The sequence below is a fragment of the Argopecten irradians genome, chromosome 9, assembly GCF_041381155.1.
Source record: "Argopecten irradians isolate NY chromosome 9, Ai_NY, whole genome shotgun sequence".
Taxonomy (NCBI): Eukaryota; Metazoa; Mollusca; class Bivalvia; order Pectinida; family Pectinidae; genus Argopecten; species Argopecten irradians.
Genome location: NC_091142.1, coordinates 25,977,560 through 25,998,020, shown reverse-complemented (window position 1 = coordinate 25,998,020; position 20,461 = coordinate 25,977,560). Strand labels below are relative to the sequence as shown.

Sequence of the window (20,461 nt, the reverse complement as noted above, 5' to 3'; positions counted from 1 at the left end):
TTTACCATAAATGAGCACCTGTGGCATACCCTTTACATCAGATCAATCTGTATCGATACATACCATTTAATTCATATCCATAGAATATCGATTTTATAAGTAGTTACTCCCAGATAAAGGACTTTTATACATGTGTATAGCTTAAAGCGCTTATAGATTGTCAAATGCACATGTATTCGTCACGGCTCAAAAAAGGAAAAAAATGGAAATATACGGATATTTATCGATTTATTTGTTATCAATTCCCTTCTTATCAAATTTAATGTTATGGAAAATTAATGCATGATAAGTAAAAGCTTAACCACACAAAACAGTTACAAGTTAACATGATTATCGATGAACATCACCTTCACTATGTTTTTCTTACGTTTTCTACTCCTAAGAAGATGAAATGTCCGAATTAACCCATGTAGTGGTTCGTTTGCATTTGAAGGCCCTGCTTGCTGTGATCACTATTTCCTGTTTTGAATTCCTGAGCGACTCTAATCAGATAAAATCTACATTTTTGTGCAATCCGGTTTTCGAGTGACTGAGCTTTATTCAAGATTGCTTTGAGATTCATTGCAATTTAATACTCTGTATTCGGATCGTGTATGCCTATCTGTTTCTAGTTATTAGAATTTTATCAATTCCATTAAAGACAAAGCGACAAAGGGGCAGAATACTGAAATCTCACTGGGAATACTGAGGCCGCACTACCATTTCAAAAAAAAAATGCGTGTTAGCCATGGATAGAAAAAGAGCCAAAGATAACTTCGAAAGACATGCTCGATTTTCGACGCCAAGACTTATACAAGTTATATGATTTAATAGTTAGTATGTGCCATGTAGTTTGCTTTACTCGCGTTTATTTATAATATTAATGATATTAATTATTGATAATAGTATTATTTTCATATATCGCGCTACTATGAATGTTACGGATAGTTTGGTTTATTATGGATTTATTTTTATCAACGCATTTTCTTCCGATCAACAAACAAGGTCACTAAATGACGTGTGTGACGCGTGCATATGCTGGTGAGAAACAATTATGTTCTTGTAATATAATATATGTATCTTTTTGTGATAGAGTGAAGTATTATCTACATTATATTAGTATCGAACTGTAGAATACTAAAGACGCGTGCTTGATCCTGAAACACTAGAGCAGGGCCCAGTTTCATGAACATTCCTTAACTTAAAATTCTCCATAGGAAAGCATTACAGAAGTTAAGGAAAATCTTAAGTTAAGGATAAGGAGCCTTCCTTAAAATACGTAATGCTTTCCTATGGAGAATTTAAAGTTAAGGGATTCCTTAAAATCTTTAAGTAATGTTCATGAAACTGGGCCCAGCTACACTGATATGCATACTGGTGTGACACATCAAGGGTACTACATCAAAGAAGCTTACTTGACAAAAATCACCGAAAAGATAATATTTTGATTTCTATGATTAATAAGTATCCTGCGCTTTGGATTTAGGTCAATTCCTCAAGAAAACAACTTTCAAACATCGGTTTATATATTATAGAATATTTGCTGTCCATACGTTCATGTATAATATGGAATTGAAATTGGAAAATTGCAAACATTGCCACTTGAGTATATCGACAATAAACAGAGGAAATTCCATATATCCATACACGCTAAGACATGTACGTTAATATATACAGTATAGGGAAATCTTATAATACCAGAAAGGCATTTCATACATTTCACAAGTATTCACGGCAGAGGTCTTCACCATTAATATTAGCCCTACAGCAAACAGTGCTGACAAAGACATAAAGACCATCCAGGTCTAAATGTTATCATCATACACATAATGCCAGGACCAATATCGCTGATCGCTCGGACTAAAGCCTATCACTTAGATCTGAAATTCTCCAGCTGTTGACCAAGGGTCAGTGTGGCAGGCCAAGACCAAATCGATTAAGATATATAAGCCAATAATGGCTTGTTACGGTATCTGTAACAGGTATCTGTCACACGAAGAAAGAGATCGAACGAGTGATCGTGATAGAGCAAAGAGTCATATATGTTAACTCTACCACTTTATTGAAGTATGGCCGTAGTTCGATAAAGGGTACAGAAAGTGGAAATCATGAAATATTTTAATACATAATGCAAATATAAAATACTTTGAAAAATATTAGCTTATACCCAGCATTTGTCTATTTTGTGAATTTTCAGACATGAGCTGATAACCGGATTACTTATTTGAGAAACTACAAAATCGTGCTCTAAGAAGAAACCATTTACGCTTTTCAAAACGTCCATTGCTCTGAACAGTACGAGAACTCTTACATGTCAATAAGATGCTCTCCTTTGTATAATAGATATACCTCTTCTATTATTATCAACCACTTGAGTTCTCGGTAAGCAGCCGAAAATAACGCCACATTTAGTCTTGACTGACAATAACACTTGATATTCTATCTACAGATACTTTATCTAAACCCAGGGCCATCGTGCAAAACAACTTGTAGCTTACTAAGTACCTTGGGTACTCCACTACCGTCATTACATAATACATTCTGGTTCTTGATACCATTATCTTTCCAGAATTTCGAAAAACCATTTCAAATAATGTACATTGATTCACATACTGGTGCCGTATCACTGTTTGAAGTGGCTACAATGTGAAGACTTCCGCTATACTCTCTCACCCTAGGCTGATATCTAGTCCCTCCGAACTATTGTTATCAGAATAGATCGACAAGTAACCATTACCTCCAACCTTCCCGAAAGTCTACCCCTGTTTTATCAGACCAAACTATTGTATCGTAATTAAGCTGTCCACACTATCAGCTCACCATACTGATGCTGCTGCCACTGTTCTAGACTGCTAAGACACCAAGCTTTCACCGTCGTGCAGCCTTCTCTTTGCATGTCTTATTCTCGGTTCAAAGTTTTATAACCTTTCCCCCACTCCATGTGTTATATCAGTATCTGCCTTATATACATGTAAGCTTTCGCTTCATGGTTTCCTCAGTTTATATTCTCTTTTCTTTTGTGTAATGTTCAATCTTAATTTCCGGAAACAAATTACCATACTGACATTTATTATCAAAATCCGTCAAAATTTATAACAAATTTCCCTAGTCCTTTCTAATCATCTTACCCTCCCTTACTTCGTCCATCTACACCTATCCTTCATCTGTTAATCTCTCCTTCCCATTCCACATGTGAGCGAATGTAGAAATGTATTTAACCCTCCAGGATATTTCGGAAAAAACACACTAAATTGCTTTGACATTCTCTTACTGTCTGTGAAATTCACGTTTGTGACATTCATAGATAATTAAAACAAATTCTTCTGATGTCACAGCATGGATCCTAACATACTAGGGATTATAACTAATTTATGTTAATGTATGTATCTCATCGTGAATCAATGCTAAACATGTTATGGCGAAGGAAAGTTAACATTTTGTCTACAGCCGCAATTTGGTATCTCAACCGAAACGACCTTTTCGCATTCCTAACGCGAGAGTAAGATTTTATGGTATAATTGGAGGTAGTTATGATCAAATTGGAAAATCTCCCCCATTGAAATCCATAGAGCAGAGACTTGGCCATGTGTTGGAACATATTTATTAAAATGTATGTCGAATAAGAAACGATAACGTTATACATGTTTATACCATAACGTGTTTATATTTACGTATGTGGATTTTACGTGATCGATAACCAACATCTCGGAAGTTGATTCAAAAATTTAAAGATAACTAGGTTGCGCTGATTTGAGATGTCAATTTGAGACACCAATCTTTGGAAATCATTTTTGAATACTGGTGCAAATATATCGTGAGATATTGCTATATAGTTTTCGTGCCAAGGCATAGTGTAGACCTTGAATCTCAAGAGTTGTAATTCGTGGCACATAGACAGACATAGATACGTGACAGCGGCAAATGAGTTTCTGAAGTAATGATTCACATCTAAATTCTGCTTTAAAATAAAAACAAAATGTTGGAATATCTTACATATATTTAGAAATTGGCGTTTGCATGAATAAATACCGTCCTTTAACTCAAATTAGTGGTACATTTACTTGAAACTATCGTTCATGTATTGTTACTCTGTGAGTCTGTCCACGGTGTTCTAATTTGTCAGCGCTTCATACAGCATTATCTCTCGGATCATTTGTCTGTCGGCAGTAAATAAAGCATGGTAGGAAAATTGAGAGGAATTCATCACCGATCTCTTGCAATCAACACCTGAATCCAGTATGAATTGATCTATAGTTCAACCACCTCATCCCTCTTCGTTAGCCTAGGTCAAAAGGTGATATATACTCTACCAGATCAACGTAAGGGTCATATGAGAACTAGAACCAATTACCATTTGCATGGAATGCATAGATGGTCGCTGTATCAAACGTAAATCACGCCAGCATTCGTTGTATTTTTCATCAATTGTTAAATATGTTGAAAATTCAAATGGAAAATATCATTCTAAGTTCAATGCACCATAACAGTTTTTGCATAACTTACGATGAAGTCTACTTTACAAAATTACATAATGACAAGGTCATATCATTTAACAAGAATGAAGACTATATCGCCATAAGCCTCACAAATTGCCATCCGTTTGTGTTGCTGACGTTCGCACAATTTGTGTCAACAGCAACACCAGTTAACATTGGTCGCACACACCAAAACATGACTTTGAAGGCCATTTGACCAGCGGGATAAATAAAGGAGTGATTTACATAGTGATTACTGGACAGGGCTCTAGGGGTAGACATATTGTAATGTTCCGAGTCGTTTATAAAACAAGGAGCAATCTCTTACGATAGGATCCGGAACGCCTCAAGTCTTACAACGATCGACAATGTTCGGCTTGGATGGAAAAGAATGTGTTACCGACAACAATCAAATACATTTGTAAATGGGAGTTGTGGAGATATCTATCTTGAAAGGACAAAAAATAACTTTGCCCTTATCCTTTATCTTTTAGATAGACATCGACAAATTACAAACGCCGATATCAGATTTGACATCTCACTGGATGTGTTAACGAGAATTTAAATGCTTTGTGTGCATAGATTTGTTTACATATAAGCGAACAGAGACAGAACTTACGTTTAATGTTGTTTTACCATAGATAAACATGTACATTGTACAACAGATTCACATAAAGAAAAACCCATTGGCCCAAAATATCACATTTCTCTGGATATTTTGTATACATATTACCAAATGAATTATTTCAAATTCAACATAACAGCTGTTTATACCTGATTTTGCATTTAAGTCATCGTTACACGTGTAAAGGGAAGCTGTCATATACTGGGTGACGCCATTACCTTTCAAAGCGAAAGTAAAGAATGTTGTGTCTGTACTGATCAATATTCGGGAAACTCAAATAGTGATTTCTACTTCCCTGTCTTATTCTTTCCACAAGAACATATTTACACAGAGACAACATTTATAATATTTCAATAGCGATGTAAACAACGTTAATGCAGAGCCATTATCAAATATCAATTGATTTCTCTGGGTTGGTGCAATGCAGATTTTTGCAGTTATCCATCAGGGACATTGCAGTCAGAAAGTAAGGCGATCGAATCTTTAGATCACATCGGGACACACGCGATATCGGAGAGTCCGATGGGATAATATATGTGTCCGGAAAAAGAAACTCCCTATGAGCACCAGTCATGCAGATAAACGAACATGTATGTAGTGCTAATAGCTGTTCGATTTGATAAAAAGTGCTACTTTTACATCTTGGACAATGTAAATTGTAGACACAAAGACAGGGTTGACTAACTGAGATTCTCGAATCTCACCTCATAAAAATTGAAGAAAAAATAAAGAAATCAATACAAAGATTGTGTTCATGTAAGGTATGGTCTGTATCGTACATTTTATGTATTAAATCACTGATACCCCACATAAGAAATGTTTGCTTATCAGATTTTTTCAGGCTTTTTCTTCCTCTTTAAATAGTTGTTTGCTGTATTTTCTTGTGTTGTTACAAACAATGTTTGACATCAAAATTAGCTGCTAAACCTTCTGATGATTGTAATGCCTTCTTCAGACTTTATTTACGAAAATAAAGTTTCAATAGTTTGCCATATGACGTTTATCACGTCAAATATAGAATAGGCATCCTTTATCGGACACGATATTGCCATCTGGTCATTTGAGGGCCTAATTACTAGGTACACATTGGACAATCTAATACCTCATGATGACGCGGAGGTCCATCACCTAGGAGTGACCCGTATGATATATATGGTAAGAATCGATAGCTAATCGTCAGGAATACACCACCAACACTTATCGACCAATAGGTATACTAACGAAGGAGTCAGACTCCGGGAACCAGAATCCGGCTGGCGTGTGATTCAATACGGAAGTGTGGGAGCGTGTTAGAATTCAATCAAAACACAAGACGATGAAGAATTGAGCTTCCGAACAGGACGTGACGTATGTCATTGTCAGTCTACAGATCTACAATACACAGTTATGATACAGTATCAATGATTTTCATGTAGCTGTATTGGTTTCGGAACTGGATTTCGGTCTGTAGTCTATCCACCATATTTGAATATCAATGTTTACATGTGCCTTTATTGTTTTAAATTTTATTCATTGTATGTTTATGGTAGAAATATTTTTCATTTATTACTTCAGTTTAACTATATTACGTCTTCCCAATTAGATGTAACATTTAAACAAACCAAATGCAATACGCCACATGGTTCGTGCCAAAGTTGCCAAACCATATGTTTCTCCGTTTACATTGAGCAATACAAATATCTTTTGACAATATAATAATCCAATTGGTGAAAATGACAGAAAAATAGATCTTTAAAACATTCATATCCATTATTGCATTTCAATATCACCAAATGTCCCGTCTTTCATTTGTTTGCAATAAAGCAAGGTAAAAGCCCCTAGTCCCCTTGCCATATCACAAATGGAGTATAAGGTGTAGGGATAGAGGGCCTTACTCCTATACCGTGAAAGAGGTCATACTACACTCAAATACCCCTCAAATCTACATATCTACTTATAATTTACAATGAATTATTATAGTGTACAACAAACGCGATGATTTCACAGACGAGCGGGAAATATTGAAGTCCAAACGGTTTCCAACACGTTAGGTTAGGTGAGACGCCTCTAGAAGTCATTCGTCTGAAAGGCGATTTCAATAAATCTACGTTTACTGTCATACTTCTTTGATAGAATTTAGAAATGCCGTTTTACACAAATATCAAATGACTTTATAGACACTTTACTAAATCAAATGAAATATAATAAATATGAAGTTTCTTAAATTGGCCATTTTCCTCTGTAATTCTGTATTCAAAAATATATATTGCATAATGCATCATTCCGAAAAGCGACAAATATAATGGCGTAAAAACTTGGGAAAAAACATTGGCCTGGCCTGACGTTTAATCATTTGTAACGCTTTCCCCTCGATTGCCAAATACAATACGACTCACAAGAAGTTCTGCCTTTTTATAAGCTACACAAACTTACTTTGTGTGGAGCCTGTTTGATGTTTTCACTTGGCCATAAATCCCACGCGGGATTATATTTAACGCTATTTAAACAATACACCCTACTACAGACACGAATATTAGAATGTAATATCTAAACAAAACACTTACAGAGACCACTATTCGTAGTCACCTGACGGGGGCTCAATACTTTTTAATGTCTGTCTCGATTTCATCTTGGACGGGTCAAGATCCTTGTCATTTACATATCGCTATCCACATTGCAACGATTTTTTGAAAAGATATTTGATTTATATAATATAAAGGGCAACTATCGCAAAGTATTCACAATCAATATTGGGGATTCCTTGAGTAGTTGTAATACCATGTGCCTAAATTTGTAATACATTTCAAAGAAGAGCCAGTCTAGGAGATAATCTCTCGTAAAATATGAAGTAAGCAAAGTGTAAATTCATTTAAAATATACTTAAAATGTCAACTTGCAAATATATTTTCCAAAAAGACAATATCCTGATAGCAACTATTCAAACTATATAGATTTGATAAAATTATACAGAAGAGAAAATCTATCCCATGGATATATGACATGTGATGACGTTTCAGAAATCGTTCCTCCGCTTGCTTACAATTTCAAAAAGGATACTTCGCAATTTGTTATTTTTTGTAACGATTTATTCGTTTGAAAGTGTATAATGATGCATTTAGGTCTTTAGAGACTCATAGCATGCGACCAATACAAATAAATATTGGATTTGAGCCACAAGAGTTTATCTAACCACGATCAATAAATATGCATGATTGAGTCACAAGCGTCTACCTAACCCAGGTCAATAAACGTGATTGAGTCACCAATAATGACGAAGACTACGGAATTATAGATCATTTTTGCCGAGAAACTAAGGCATGTAAAATGTTCTCTTCCTCTATTGAATGTTCAATTGACGTAAAAACACACTGGTGATTTAATATTATAATGATTAATAGATTTTTGATGTTACCACATTACCACGACATTATCTAACGTAAATGGACGAATGCGCCCATGTGTCCGCATTCGATTACGACGACAATTTGTCAAAAACTAATGGAAAAGCCTCATATGAGACCAAAGTTTGCCTTACATCCTGAATTATATCATAAATTTTTTTATACAGTTGTGTGGTTTAAATAAATTTTCTCACTATTGAAATGAAACTGATATAAATCATCTGAGCATCTAAAATAAAGACGTTAAGGCCTATATAAATATCAGAATCCTGATTTGGGTATGGACGTAAACCATTACCATATGTTACTTCATGTAGCAATTTACACGCTTCTTTCATTCGAAAAAAATATAACATAGGATTTACTAAGAGAGACGTTGTGAATGAACTAGACGCAAATAACAAATGATATTGTGAATGAATCCACGCATGTGTATCTTGAAACATTGCAGATTCGTGAACCAGATCCCTATTGTATTCCATCCAAGACCATATATTCACACATCTGACGGAATGTTACATTGACTGGCATTATTGTCTGTTCCATGTTTTGATCTAGTATATGAACCCGTGCTATCGATTGTCGCACCCTTAGTTTTGACATTACACAGAACTGTGCGTGTTTATAGAGTATTACGGTAGTAAAATGAGATGTTTATCTTTAGGAGAGTTATCCTCGACAGTGACTCAATAGTGAATTAATTAATATGACTGTACGCGAGGATATTCTCCTTATTGGGGCGGACACGAGAGTTTTAAGGGCACAGTAAAGGCTTTGTGAATTAAGTGGATATATCAACACATTGAGCATAAACGTGGTGTATAGCCAGCGACTGGACTGGGTCGATCATCGGCGACCAAGTGGCTCTGGCTAAAGCTAGTGTTCGGAGGTCCCGGGTTCGAATCCCCGTTGTGACTGCTACATTTTGCCCTTGTCTTGTTACAGTTGTAATACATATGTAATTTAATTATGGTAACACATGAAGCAGTCTCATCATCGCATCGGTTTTGATAAACATATAAAATGGTATAAAACCATCGTTCCACATATTAGACTACTGGGGACAAATAACTGTACAATGATTACATTAACTAACTGTCATCTGTATTTTTCGAGTGAAGAGTATTGCGTATCGAATTTGCTATAATTAAAATTTATTCACGTCTGACACCAACGTTTGTTTTGAGGTGAGAGGCCATATGCAGTGTTCCCACTTCAATAGCAGATAAAATATTGACACAGAAGTTTTATTAAACAGATATAAACTGCTTTTTATCGTCTATCGCCACACAAAACATCTCTCCTGTCGCCGAATACACCGTTGACTTAAGGTAATGCTAACCCTATGTGTGAACTACAATGTTAATATCTCACGTCATCATTACCAAATACATAGGACGACTTTAAGTGTCGTTGAAGTATTTCTCTGGCCAACTCCTTCTTACGAGCTTGTGAGTGCCATTTGAGGGTCGTTATGGCATAATTGTAACTCGATACTAAATACGGTGAAAATTACCAAAATCATATATTTGATGAAATCAAGACGTATTTGTTTAACACCCTTTAAACAGCCAAGGCCTATTTTATAAGACGTGACAGATTTAGGAAGTGGAGGAAAACTGGAGTTCCAAAAGAAAATCAACCGTGAGTCGACGCGGTCAGTCATTTGCAACTGTCGCACGTAGATTTTGAACTAGGGCCCGGCCTAACCTCTAGGTAAAATGTCGATAATATAAAAATGTACCTAGTTACTCTAATTTTAATCAAGAAACAATTTACTAGACACAATTCCTCCATTGTTGAATAACTCACTGGTAAGATATCGGCACTGTATGTACATTACTTCATTCAGCTAACGACCTCTTTATAAACATGCATGACGGTCGTGCGGTATACAAGATGTTCCAGCATTATGTTTGTAAAGTGTTGTAACAGTATACGCGTCATTTTCTGCTTGTTTTAAATTATTGTCTTCGCAAAAAAATATACAAATATACCAGCAAGGTACATATGTTTTGTCACGGGATGATTATTTGCTGCTTTAATTTGTCATGTATGTGGAAAACCGGAAGTCGACATGACCTTCAAGGACAGCAGGCCGATAAGTACAATTTCAAAGGGACTGATAAAAGTACAAGGTCCATGAACAAAAGCACGTCTACAATTGAGAACATGTGTACCATCTCAGTTATAACGTTTCATTCCAATCTTCATAATTCATCAGAACCAGAAAAGAAAAGTTGTGTGCCTAACTGCTGCATAGATTATCAATGTTTATAAATCTTCAGGTAAAACGGCTTGAGATAAAAAAAAATCACTTGAATGACCTTAACCTTGGCTACATGTAACTTCAATTTCTATACAGGTTTAATTTTAGTTCGTCAAAAAAGTTGATAATATGTCATATGCACCAACGTAAGCCCAGCTGTATGAGGTATTTACTTAATTTTGAAGAAAACACTATAAAAGGGTCATTTTGTAATTACATGTACTATATCCAAAGTTAAAAGCAGAGACAACAAATTAAAGCACATTTATATTATATATATAAATGTACATGTATACATAAACTTGCGTCAATATATTTACCCAGCCGACTTGTAACAATTACCTGCAAAATTATATGACGTAATGATTTAAAATGTTTACTAAAAGGTGATTTTAGTGTGTTTAGCCGTGGTAATGTTGTCAGTCGACGAGGATAAACAAATCCCCATACCAAAGTAATCCTGTTGATCGTCAAACTATTCAGGGCCCTTTTAAATAGCCCCTCTAATTGAAAAGTAGCCGAACTGATTAGTATTAAAGGGCAACTTATCGAGAATATCGCTTTTCAATTTTATTGATTATTGATATGTGACGTCATACAGGTAAGCAAATTTACCTATACATTTCAATGAATTGCTCGTTACGGAAAACGTGAGTATTAACCGCTTGGTCTGTTGAGACATGCATGTTATTTGGCACGAACTTCAAATCGTATTAATCAATAAATTCACCATTGCAATTAATGCTAATTAGATAATCCATTGAGGAAAAATATCAATATTGGGTTAAGTCGGTGTGTGAGATCTCAGGGTCGGCTGTGTGTAGGTATACCCGATCCCCTAAACTGCTTATCGAACTTATATCGCTGTACAACAAACAGTGATTAATTAACAAATGACCCTTGAAATTCCCAGAGAATAAAAGATTGAAAGAGTATTAAAGTTCGCATATTTGTACCCTGTATCTATATATGTTTTATGGCGCAAGGCGTCTGATATATGCACTGAATTGTCTCTTTAACATCATACAGGTGAAAATAAGTGTATCGTTATGTTGTTTGGTGTCAGTTACTAGATTTTTTCATTAAAACGTTTCTTTATGAAAACAGTATTGATCTACCATTTTTTCTATTCAGCTGTATTTTACAATTTATAATACCAAGGCTCAGCAATCTTTCATTTTCAGTCCTGTCAACAGTCAGGGTGACTTAAGGACGTGTCAGGTTAATTGGTGACTGGAGAAAAGTCTGGATAGTTAGAGAAAAGCCATCGACCAACAGCATAGTACTTGTACATGTATGTCGCTCTACAAGAACGAATAGTACCCGGTAATGAGAATACATTGTAGTTAATATTGAAAGTTAGTTTAAATAACTGGCAGTACTTGGATAACGGAAAATGAAATGCATATATTTTGTCTACAGCTGAACATGTACTTGTGCTATATATGGTACACGTTTACAATTATATGTGTGTTATTTTCGGCATGTACGACAACATATTACAGTATTTACTTAAGTACTCCCTGGTGGTCCAGAGAAACAGAACTTGATATAGTACTTATAACATTGTGTCGACCGTAAACCTATCCCGAGCTGATAAAACACCTTTACTGGTACGTACTCTGTACTAGGGTGCTATATACTACATCTTTAAGTTTGTTTATTTATGTGTTGGTATAAATAGATTGTAAGGTTAAATATCTGTTACAGTAGCCAGTACATGTATATGGTATGTAGTATTTTGAGACCTGTCACTAACTAATCACACATCATACCTACAGCAGCATACCTACTTTTATGTATCACTGTTTATTTATCTCATACCTATAGCTGGCAAAATACGCACTGACAGGTAAACAAACACCAAAGGGTGTGATTTACATCTGAGCATATTACAGAGTTATCTTCCCTTCGCGTAGATAGTGATTACAACGTTAATGTGTTCGTACATGTTTTGTCAGAGAAAATGACGTAATATTTTAGGATAATGACGTAACATTGAATCAATATCTCTCGAAAGGGCAGACAACCCTTTCAAAAAAAAAATGGAATAGTCTCTGGTCACTAGAAGAGTGGATACGGGTTCGATATCCGGAATAATACGTAATCAGATATTTCAAGCTGAGAGCCGGATGACACGATAAAAGCAAACGAAATCAGAAAACTGAGTGAAATTGACATGGATATCACACATGTATTAAAAAAGCCATGGATTTCACATGAATTCTTAGCTCATGGTCAAGAAAGTTATGATACATATTTCCAATACCTCCTATGCCAAATAATGAGTACGTATATTGTGTTGTCTCCATAAACATTATGTATGTACATACAATGTATGTATTGAATATTAATTTCTAACTTTTAACCAAAGGTAAAACTTAACAAACAATTTACTAAAGTACTATGTTATGCATAAGTATCAAACTCTGTCTATATGTTTAAATAGGCCAAGACTAATTAACGACTGTAGTATTTAAACCTATATTTATTTGTCAATATAGGTCACCATCCAACTGATTAAGCGATAAGTCTATATGTCTACAGCGAGTAATCACATCGCTCGTATAATTAATCATATGCTACAAACCATTCAATTAAACGACATTAATCTCCAGTCCTCGGATCAAATAATGAGGGTGGGATCAGGTTTCTATCCCTGACATTTCCACACTAGACTTATACACATACCATAGGGTATAGCCGGGCTACATGTACAGAATAGTGCATACATATACATATTTCTACTGTGTATATTGTTTGGTTAGTAAACAATGATACTAACCAAACAATGTTCACAAACAACCTGCACATTACACATGATTATGGTATACCAAAGTCGGCTAAAACATTGTCATTTTTGCTATACAGACGTCATAAGAAATATTTCTTATCAGGACTAACGTTGTTGAAGCGAACTGGGTTTTGTAATTTCCATTGTACCTCATTCCATACTGTGGTAGAAACAAACATGTTTCGTGCATGTACATATATTGTTCAGTGTGCATTTGTGCTGCATTCAGGTTTATAGCCTTCTCCATCGACAAACCAGACGAAGTCTGTCTGTTTATTAGGTCCCCACTCCCCCTCCCCCACTTTAACTCCCCTGACGGGGTTCGCTACAGACATTTTGTCAACCTCCTACGATATTGGATAATAAAGAAAAGCTATTAAAGGAATGAGAAAAGAGTATCATAGTTCCATTTCACTTTCATCTACTCCATCAAAAATCTATTCTGAAGCATTACTAAGTCACCTCCATATATAATATCATGATTATGCCGTCAGTAATTCTACTTTCGTATTACGTATATATTATACTACGACAGTACGACTCTATATTATATTATACCTCACAGTGATACCAGCGTGGGAGCTATAATTACCATTAATGAAATTCCACATAAGATCTCCACAGGATGATAATTGCTGTAGTAATTAAAACCTGCACTCATCATGTGTATTGTATGATCAACTATTTAGACGTACTCTATCTATCAGACACATTCCGTACCCATGCTGTAATATCAACATTACAGCAGGTGGATGATGCAGCTGGAAGGGGATGAGGGTCTAGATGGGGGTATCTAAGGACAGGAAGGCCAAGTGTTAAGTTCTCAACGTTAGGATGAGTCGAGAGACAACAAAGGCGATGTTTAGGCTCCAAGCGTCTGGGTGGGGGAGGGCGGCTTACATCTAGGGATATAGACGTTTGAGATTGTATCGGGGAGGGGCGAGAGGAGTATTATAGTTGGGGGATACAAAGGCCCAGATAGAGAAAGCAAACGTATGTCTGTGAGGAGTCAGGGGACATGTAAACTCTGTTAAAATACTTACGTCCAATAATTGATATTAGAGTCCAACCAGTTGTAATTCAGATTCGATAACTAATATAACACAGCGATAAAATCTGATAAACTCAGGAGATCATCCTGCACATATTTGTCAAAATTATATTGTTCATAGTGACAATGTATGTACATTTTTGAATGTTACAGGGTTAGGTCACAATGTCTTTACTGCTAACAAATAATCTTATCAGGATTTGTATGCTTTGATTGCATTCTTGTTATGAACCACATGTCAACACTTGATCCGGTATCTCTAATGACTGGCGGACAAAAACTTATTACACAACATGTTAACCCTGGCGGCGGGTCATTACTGCTTTGTCTGCTGTCGAAATAGTCATAAATACTACCGGATAATCAGTTCAAGTATCAACCTCTTTTGAGGTCAATAGTAGCGCCCGAACGTTTGGTGTTTTACATTGCAATTAGACACAGTGGGAGCTTTAAGAAAGCAGTAGCCACTCTTTAACATATGTATATTGTGATGACGCCGCGAAATGAAGCATGTACTTCCCGAGTAAATGTCAATAATTAAATATGTGTCTAGCTATATCCAATTGTATACGAATTTATCATACTGTAATACAAAAATCAAAGTACTCACCATTTCATGAAGAGATTTGATATCACAGGTTTTGATTTGTTTAGGGGGTTCCCCTGTGGCAAGTTCCTCGTCGATTTCCTCCTCCATTTGAACCAGTGTTGGTGCTAACATCCCTAACTTCGCTCCAACTCGAGCTATTTCCAAGAGACACAAAACAACACTTTTCTCATTTTTTCTCAACACCAAATCATCGGTTTCAAAACATAACACATCTGGAATCCCTAACTTCTTGGTCCATGCTATAAATTGGGATATGTTATCCCTGGCCTGGAAGGTTTGAGGACGCACGTCCATGCGGTACTGTACCTCATATTGGGGTACTTTGAGATCACGGATGAAGTTCGAATGCATCTCTGTCTGGATGCCTTTCTGGGTCCGTTCTGTGGCATACCTACGCACCTTGTTGGCATGTTCACACAACATCACCCCTGTCTCCAACACCTCGAAGAAGTTATCCACGGTGATGGTGAGTTTATAAAGGCAGGTAAACCAATCAGCCAAGTCCTCCTTCATGGCATACAGGTACTCATCATTAGACTTGAAGGTAGCTATCGGCTTCAGCTGCAGGACCAGAAGGGTACTGGTACCGCCGTTTGTCCCGTTGGGGTCAGATCCCGCGTGGGACGGTTCCATGGCTGTCGAAACGGACATCTTGGAATTGAATTAAATCCGACAAAATAATTAAAATATTCCACTCATCGAAATAATTATTTTACACTTTATATAATCCAGCACAACACTTGACTTTGTAAACTTGTATAACTAAAATTAACTATGACAGATTCCGACAGAATACTCCTGTGTGGTTTAGCTACAGCCCCGGTACCCCACGGGACCTCGAGGGGTGAGGCTACTGCAGTGACAGTGGCAGTTACATGCTGACACTATAGTACACTCCGTGGAATCCGTTTTCACTGAAGAATTCTATAAACTCCTCTGAAGTAAGAATAGTTAGAATTTCCTATCATTTTTCTCCACGTCGATTTCCTATACACTATTGTATAGTGTATATACACACGAATGAGCGACTATACATACAGCTCTCGCCTGATATAGCGGTTTAAACACGAAACACTATACCTGTAAATTTTGTACCTGTGAAATGCACAGCGTGCCGTGAAAGGATTAATCTCCCGTTAAAGGTAAAAGTCCGAAAGCGCCCGACCATTCCATACTTGGTAGCATTATAAATACCTACCTACTTATATATATACAGATATATATATTTACCCACTCCCGGGCGTTCTGTCACCAACCCACCACGTGACAACATGTAGGTATATCATTTTAAATGACAGATCGTGTATGTAATTCTCCAAAACACCGGTTTAAACGAACGACTGTCAGAATCCGTATACAAGTACAGCATACATGGTGTTTTGTGAAGTATGGGAGTCGCACTAAGATTGGTATCCATCTAGCCAGTCTGTGATACCGTTCTCGACCCAATGTTGGGTCGACTGACTTCCCATGCCTACAGCCTGCACGAGTTAATATATCCTGTACATATCTATATAGTATGTAAGGTACGGCCACATCCTCTCGCACGCGTACTCTAGATCTGGTGCCATCATTTACACACAAACCGATTACGTATTGCGCTGAAAACACGTGTATGGTTGTGCTTCAAGTATGTGTATTTGTCGTAACGGCAACTAGAGATCGATAGATATTCTGCCACTACAGCGCCATGTAATCCCAAGTTTTGTATTTTTAGCTTAGTCAGCCTCCTAATGCTGCTGTGAACGCCACGGTTCTAAGACTGGTTAGCTTTCGAAAAGGTCAACAACCCTTTAATTATTCATTAGAAATTGATATTTATATTCTCTTTTTGGTGATTTTCATGTATCACAACCAAATTATGCCTATGTTGATCAAACCATGATAAATTACTTGCCGGAATAAGAGGGAATATATTTGTAAGTGTACTGATTTTCTTGTTGCAAGCTGCCTATACTTTGCACGCCTGCGACCAAGCGTCTAGCATGCATGAGCACGCGACTTAATTTTCATTTCGTCACGCAGGCTCTCGTTACATGATTGTTTAATTTAATTTTCAGTTAATGACGTCTCGTGTAATTAAACTAACATCTCATCTCTAGAACTTCTCGTCTCAAGTAGCAAAAAAAATCCAATACTGCGACATCAACGGAAGTGACGTAGCTCTCCCACATCGAAGTAATGTGGCTCCGTTTTCCAACGGAAGTAACATAAAGACGGAACTCAACATTTCAAAATAAAGCAACAATTCACACAGTTTGCAAACACAATTTCTTTCATACCCCGGTGAAGTTAAAAAATAGTGTAACATTAATGCTTAAAAATGAATATTTTGAAACAATATGTGATATCAATTAGTTATCATTTAAATAATGGTTTGATATTTATTTGTCTATCAATGTATAACTATGTTTGCTATTCCGTCTTTGCATATTGCAGAGTTGTCTTAAGACGATCATTATATGCATTTTGTGAGTGAGATTAGCATCATTTTATCTTAAAAATATATGACGTTACGTTTGAAAACACACGACGTTAACATTCACACGACCGTAACATTCCAATAACTAACCGCAAGGGCAGATAACTGTGTGATATTTAAAGACGGAAAACGCTCGCGTAGAGTGATATGTATTTGTTTATTTCTACAAATTGCTTTGTCCGAGTCATTTCAGTGTATGGATATTATTAATCACATCCATTATGTAATAATTCCACGACCAAGTTTCTCTGCTGCTTCGTTCCGCTTGTTTTTATCCTTAGAGTACACCCGATAAAGGAGTATCAAGTTTCTAAATACTTCATTAATGTTTGATGTGTGTCCATTGCACATTTGATAACGTTCTTTAACCCAGTCTCTGTTTATTTATTACACGTAAGTACTTGTCGTTTCCTGATAACAAAATCCTAAACGAACACGGGCACTTACATATATATGTAAATACGAGAGTTGCAGGTGAGATCCAATATGTCTCCCATTCGATATGCAATGATTGAAAACCAAACGGTCCACGCCCTTTCACGCCCCTTTTCTACAAATAAATGAAACTAATCGAATCTTTGCATTAAAATGTAATGACAATCATTCGGGTTACGAGAAAATTCCCACTTTCCGGTAAAGTTGAGCTCCTCTCCGGATTTGGATCCTATTTTATTTGGCCCAAACGTCATTAGGCCGCCATTAATTCTTGACAGGAGATGTCTTGGGTCAATACCACTGGGACCCCACATTAAAAGGGGACCATTTTATTGGAGACGAACTTCTCATTAAAGACCAAATTGAATCCATTTTCAAAAGCAATCTTCATTTTAAAGAAATCAGCAAATCAGTCGTTGCTTGACTGTGACGATGGGCCAAGAATAGCAATGCAGCAGACACTATCCGCATCAATAGGCTCATTTCAATGACTTTTGGAGTCCCTATCCTGAAATTGGATGAACTCTCATAAAAGTACAATATATCTGTTAAAGGGACATTCAGTCTAAGAGAGCATTAAAATGTGAATATGTATCGGAAAAAACCCAGTTATAATGGAAATAAGATCAGTAGGTTTTAATGTGATATGCCAGAAAAGCCCATGGTGGTGAAATGCTTGTGAAATTGTTCAAACTTGCTCGCTGTCCGCCATTACACCATGTAGTCGAACACCTTGTATGCCGAACCCTGTCCCTTGCTCGAAGAGTAATGCAACTTTTGTATAGAACTGCTCAAATCGCTCTGACAGTAGTGTGTTTACCTTATTAGGTGAATTATCTTGCCTAAAAATCATTTTATCATCTCCTCAGTGGTTATGTAGTTCATTTGTTTACCGTGCTTGACTTTGACTCGAGTATAGGTACAGCGTACATATTGTACCTGGTTAATCGTATTGATCAACGATTTGTTATTACAACGGTGTCAATTAAAATACTTAACAATGACGTGGGCTGGCATTTATCAATATTTTATGTTATATATGTTTCATAAGAAATGTAGAACAATACATTGATGTCATATTTTGCTTCTTGATTATGTAAAATAATAAGCCTGGGTGAATTGTGTCTTTAATAATAGCACGAACTATTTCGACAAGTTAGTGATAGGAAGCATTATATGGTACATTGCAGTATGTAGTGTAGTAGGAAAGTGGAAGCATTTTGTTATTATTACTAATACATTTAAAATGTATTTAGATGAATAATTTAAAATTGGAAGCCAACCATTGGAATAATTCGTGATTACGAAATGGCGCACGGCTTTGTAATCTTGGGGGAATATATTCGGAATAGATCTACCAATGGGATGTTCATACACAAAACTTAAAGCGCATTCAATCCCCTCTCCCCTAATTTTTTTCGGTGGGTCAGACCTTCAACACATTTAGACGACGCTATAATGTGCTTTAAGGGGAGCTGGATATTTCGTTATGAGATAATAGACATATCCGTTCACTGAGCGTTTTATACATCTATCATTAAAAGCACAGCTCATAAATTGACGAGGTCTTTGTTTTTGATGATTTTCCAGACAAGTCGATTCCCTGTGGACTGTTTTCTAGACCGAACCCGACGCACATCTGTTTTTCCCTTTTATCCAAGCCATCTTTTTTCTCCAGACGGTTTGTTTTTAATCACGTGACTTATGAAACTGACATCCAAACATCTGGCAGCACAACCGTAAACGATTGACACCCTTCGCTCTAATTTATTTCTTCCATTTCCAATGCTGTGAATGATAACGACCGTATTGACTGTTTTTGCAGCAGTCTGTATTTTTTCCCCAAACATATGTGATGGACCGTATATAACGCTAAAGTGCTTTCGAACGTAAAATGGTAACAGCCGTTGAAATGAGATGTTATTTATGTTAAATACATTTGACACGAGGTCACATAAATTCCTTTCGAGGCCATCTTTACTAAAAACTTGTGGCAAGTTTGATTATTCTTTGAAATACGATATTTTCTCGGTAAACGTCACGGTACATAGCAGTGCTGTTAATAATTAAGTTACAAACAATTACCTCTGTCTTGCAATATCGTTTTTTATTTTGATGTTCAATTTTCACGGCTTCATATATATATATATAATTTCGTGTTTTTAAGCCAAACGAGTTTTGCTCGGCGATTTAATTTCGTAATTTAGAGACAAAAAGAAACGTTGTACTTGTTGTTGAAATCTTTTCACCGCGATGAATTTTCGCGAATTCTTAATCATTCATGAACATCAATCTCATGCGATATGAAATTAATGCCGACTGAGCTCTGTGACTTATGTATAGTAGTAAGGGAGCTAACTC

General features: G+C 36.3%; 1 protein-coding gene across 1 annotated transcript in view; it reads right to left on the bottom strand.

The window, feature by feature from the left end:
- The window catches only part of LOC138331890 (uncharacterized), an 87,130-nt gene extending 70,402 nt beyond the window's left edge, over window positions 1-16,728 (bottom strand). Inside the window, exon 1 of the mRNA XM_069279746.1 lies at window positions 15,184-16,728. Within this exon, the coding sequence (XP_069135847.1) occupies window positions 15,184-15,834 (651 nt within the window). The 5' untranslated portion in view covers window positions 15,835-16,728. The remainder of the gene's footprint in view (window positions 1-15,183) is intronic.
- Window positions 16,729-20,461: the final 3,733 nt, after the last annotated feature.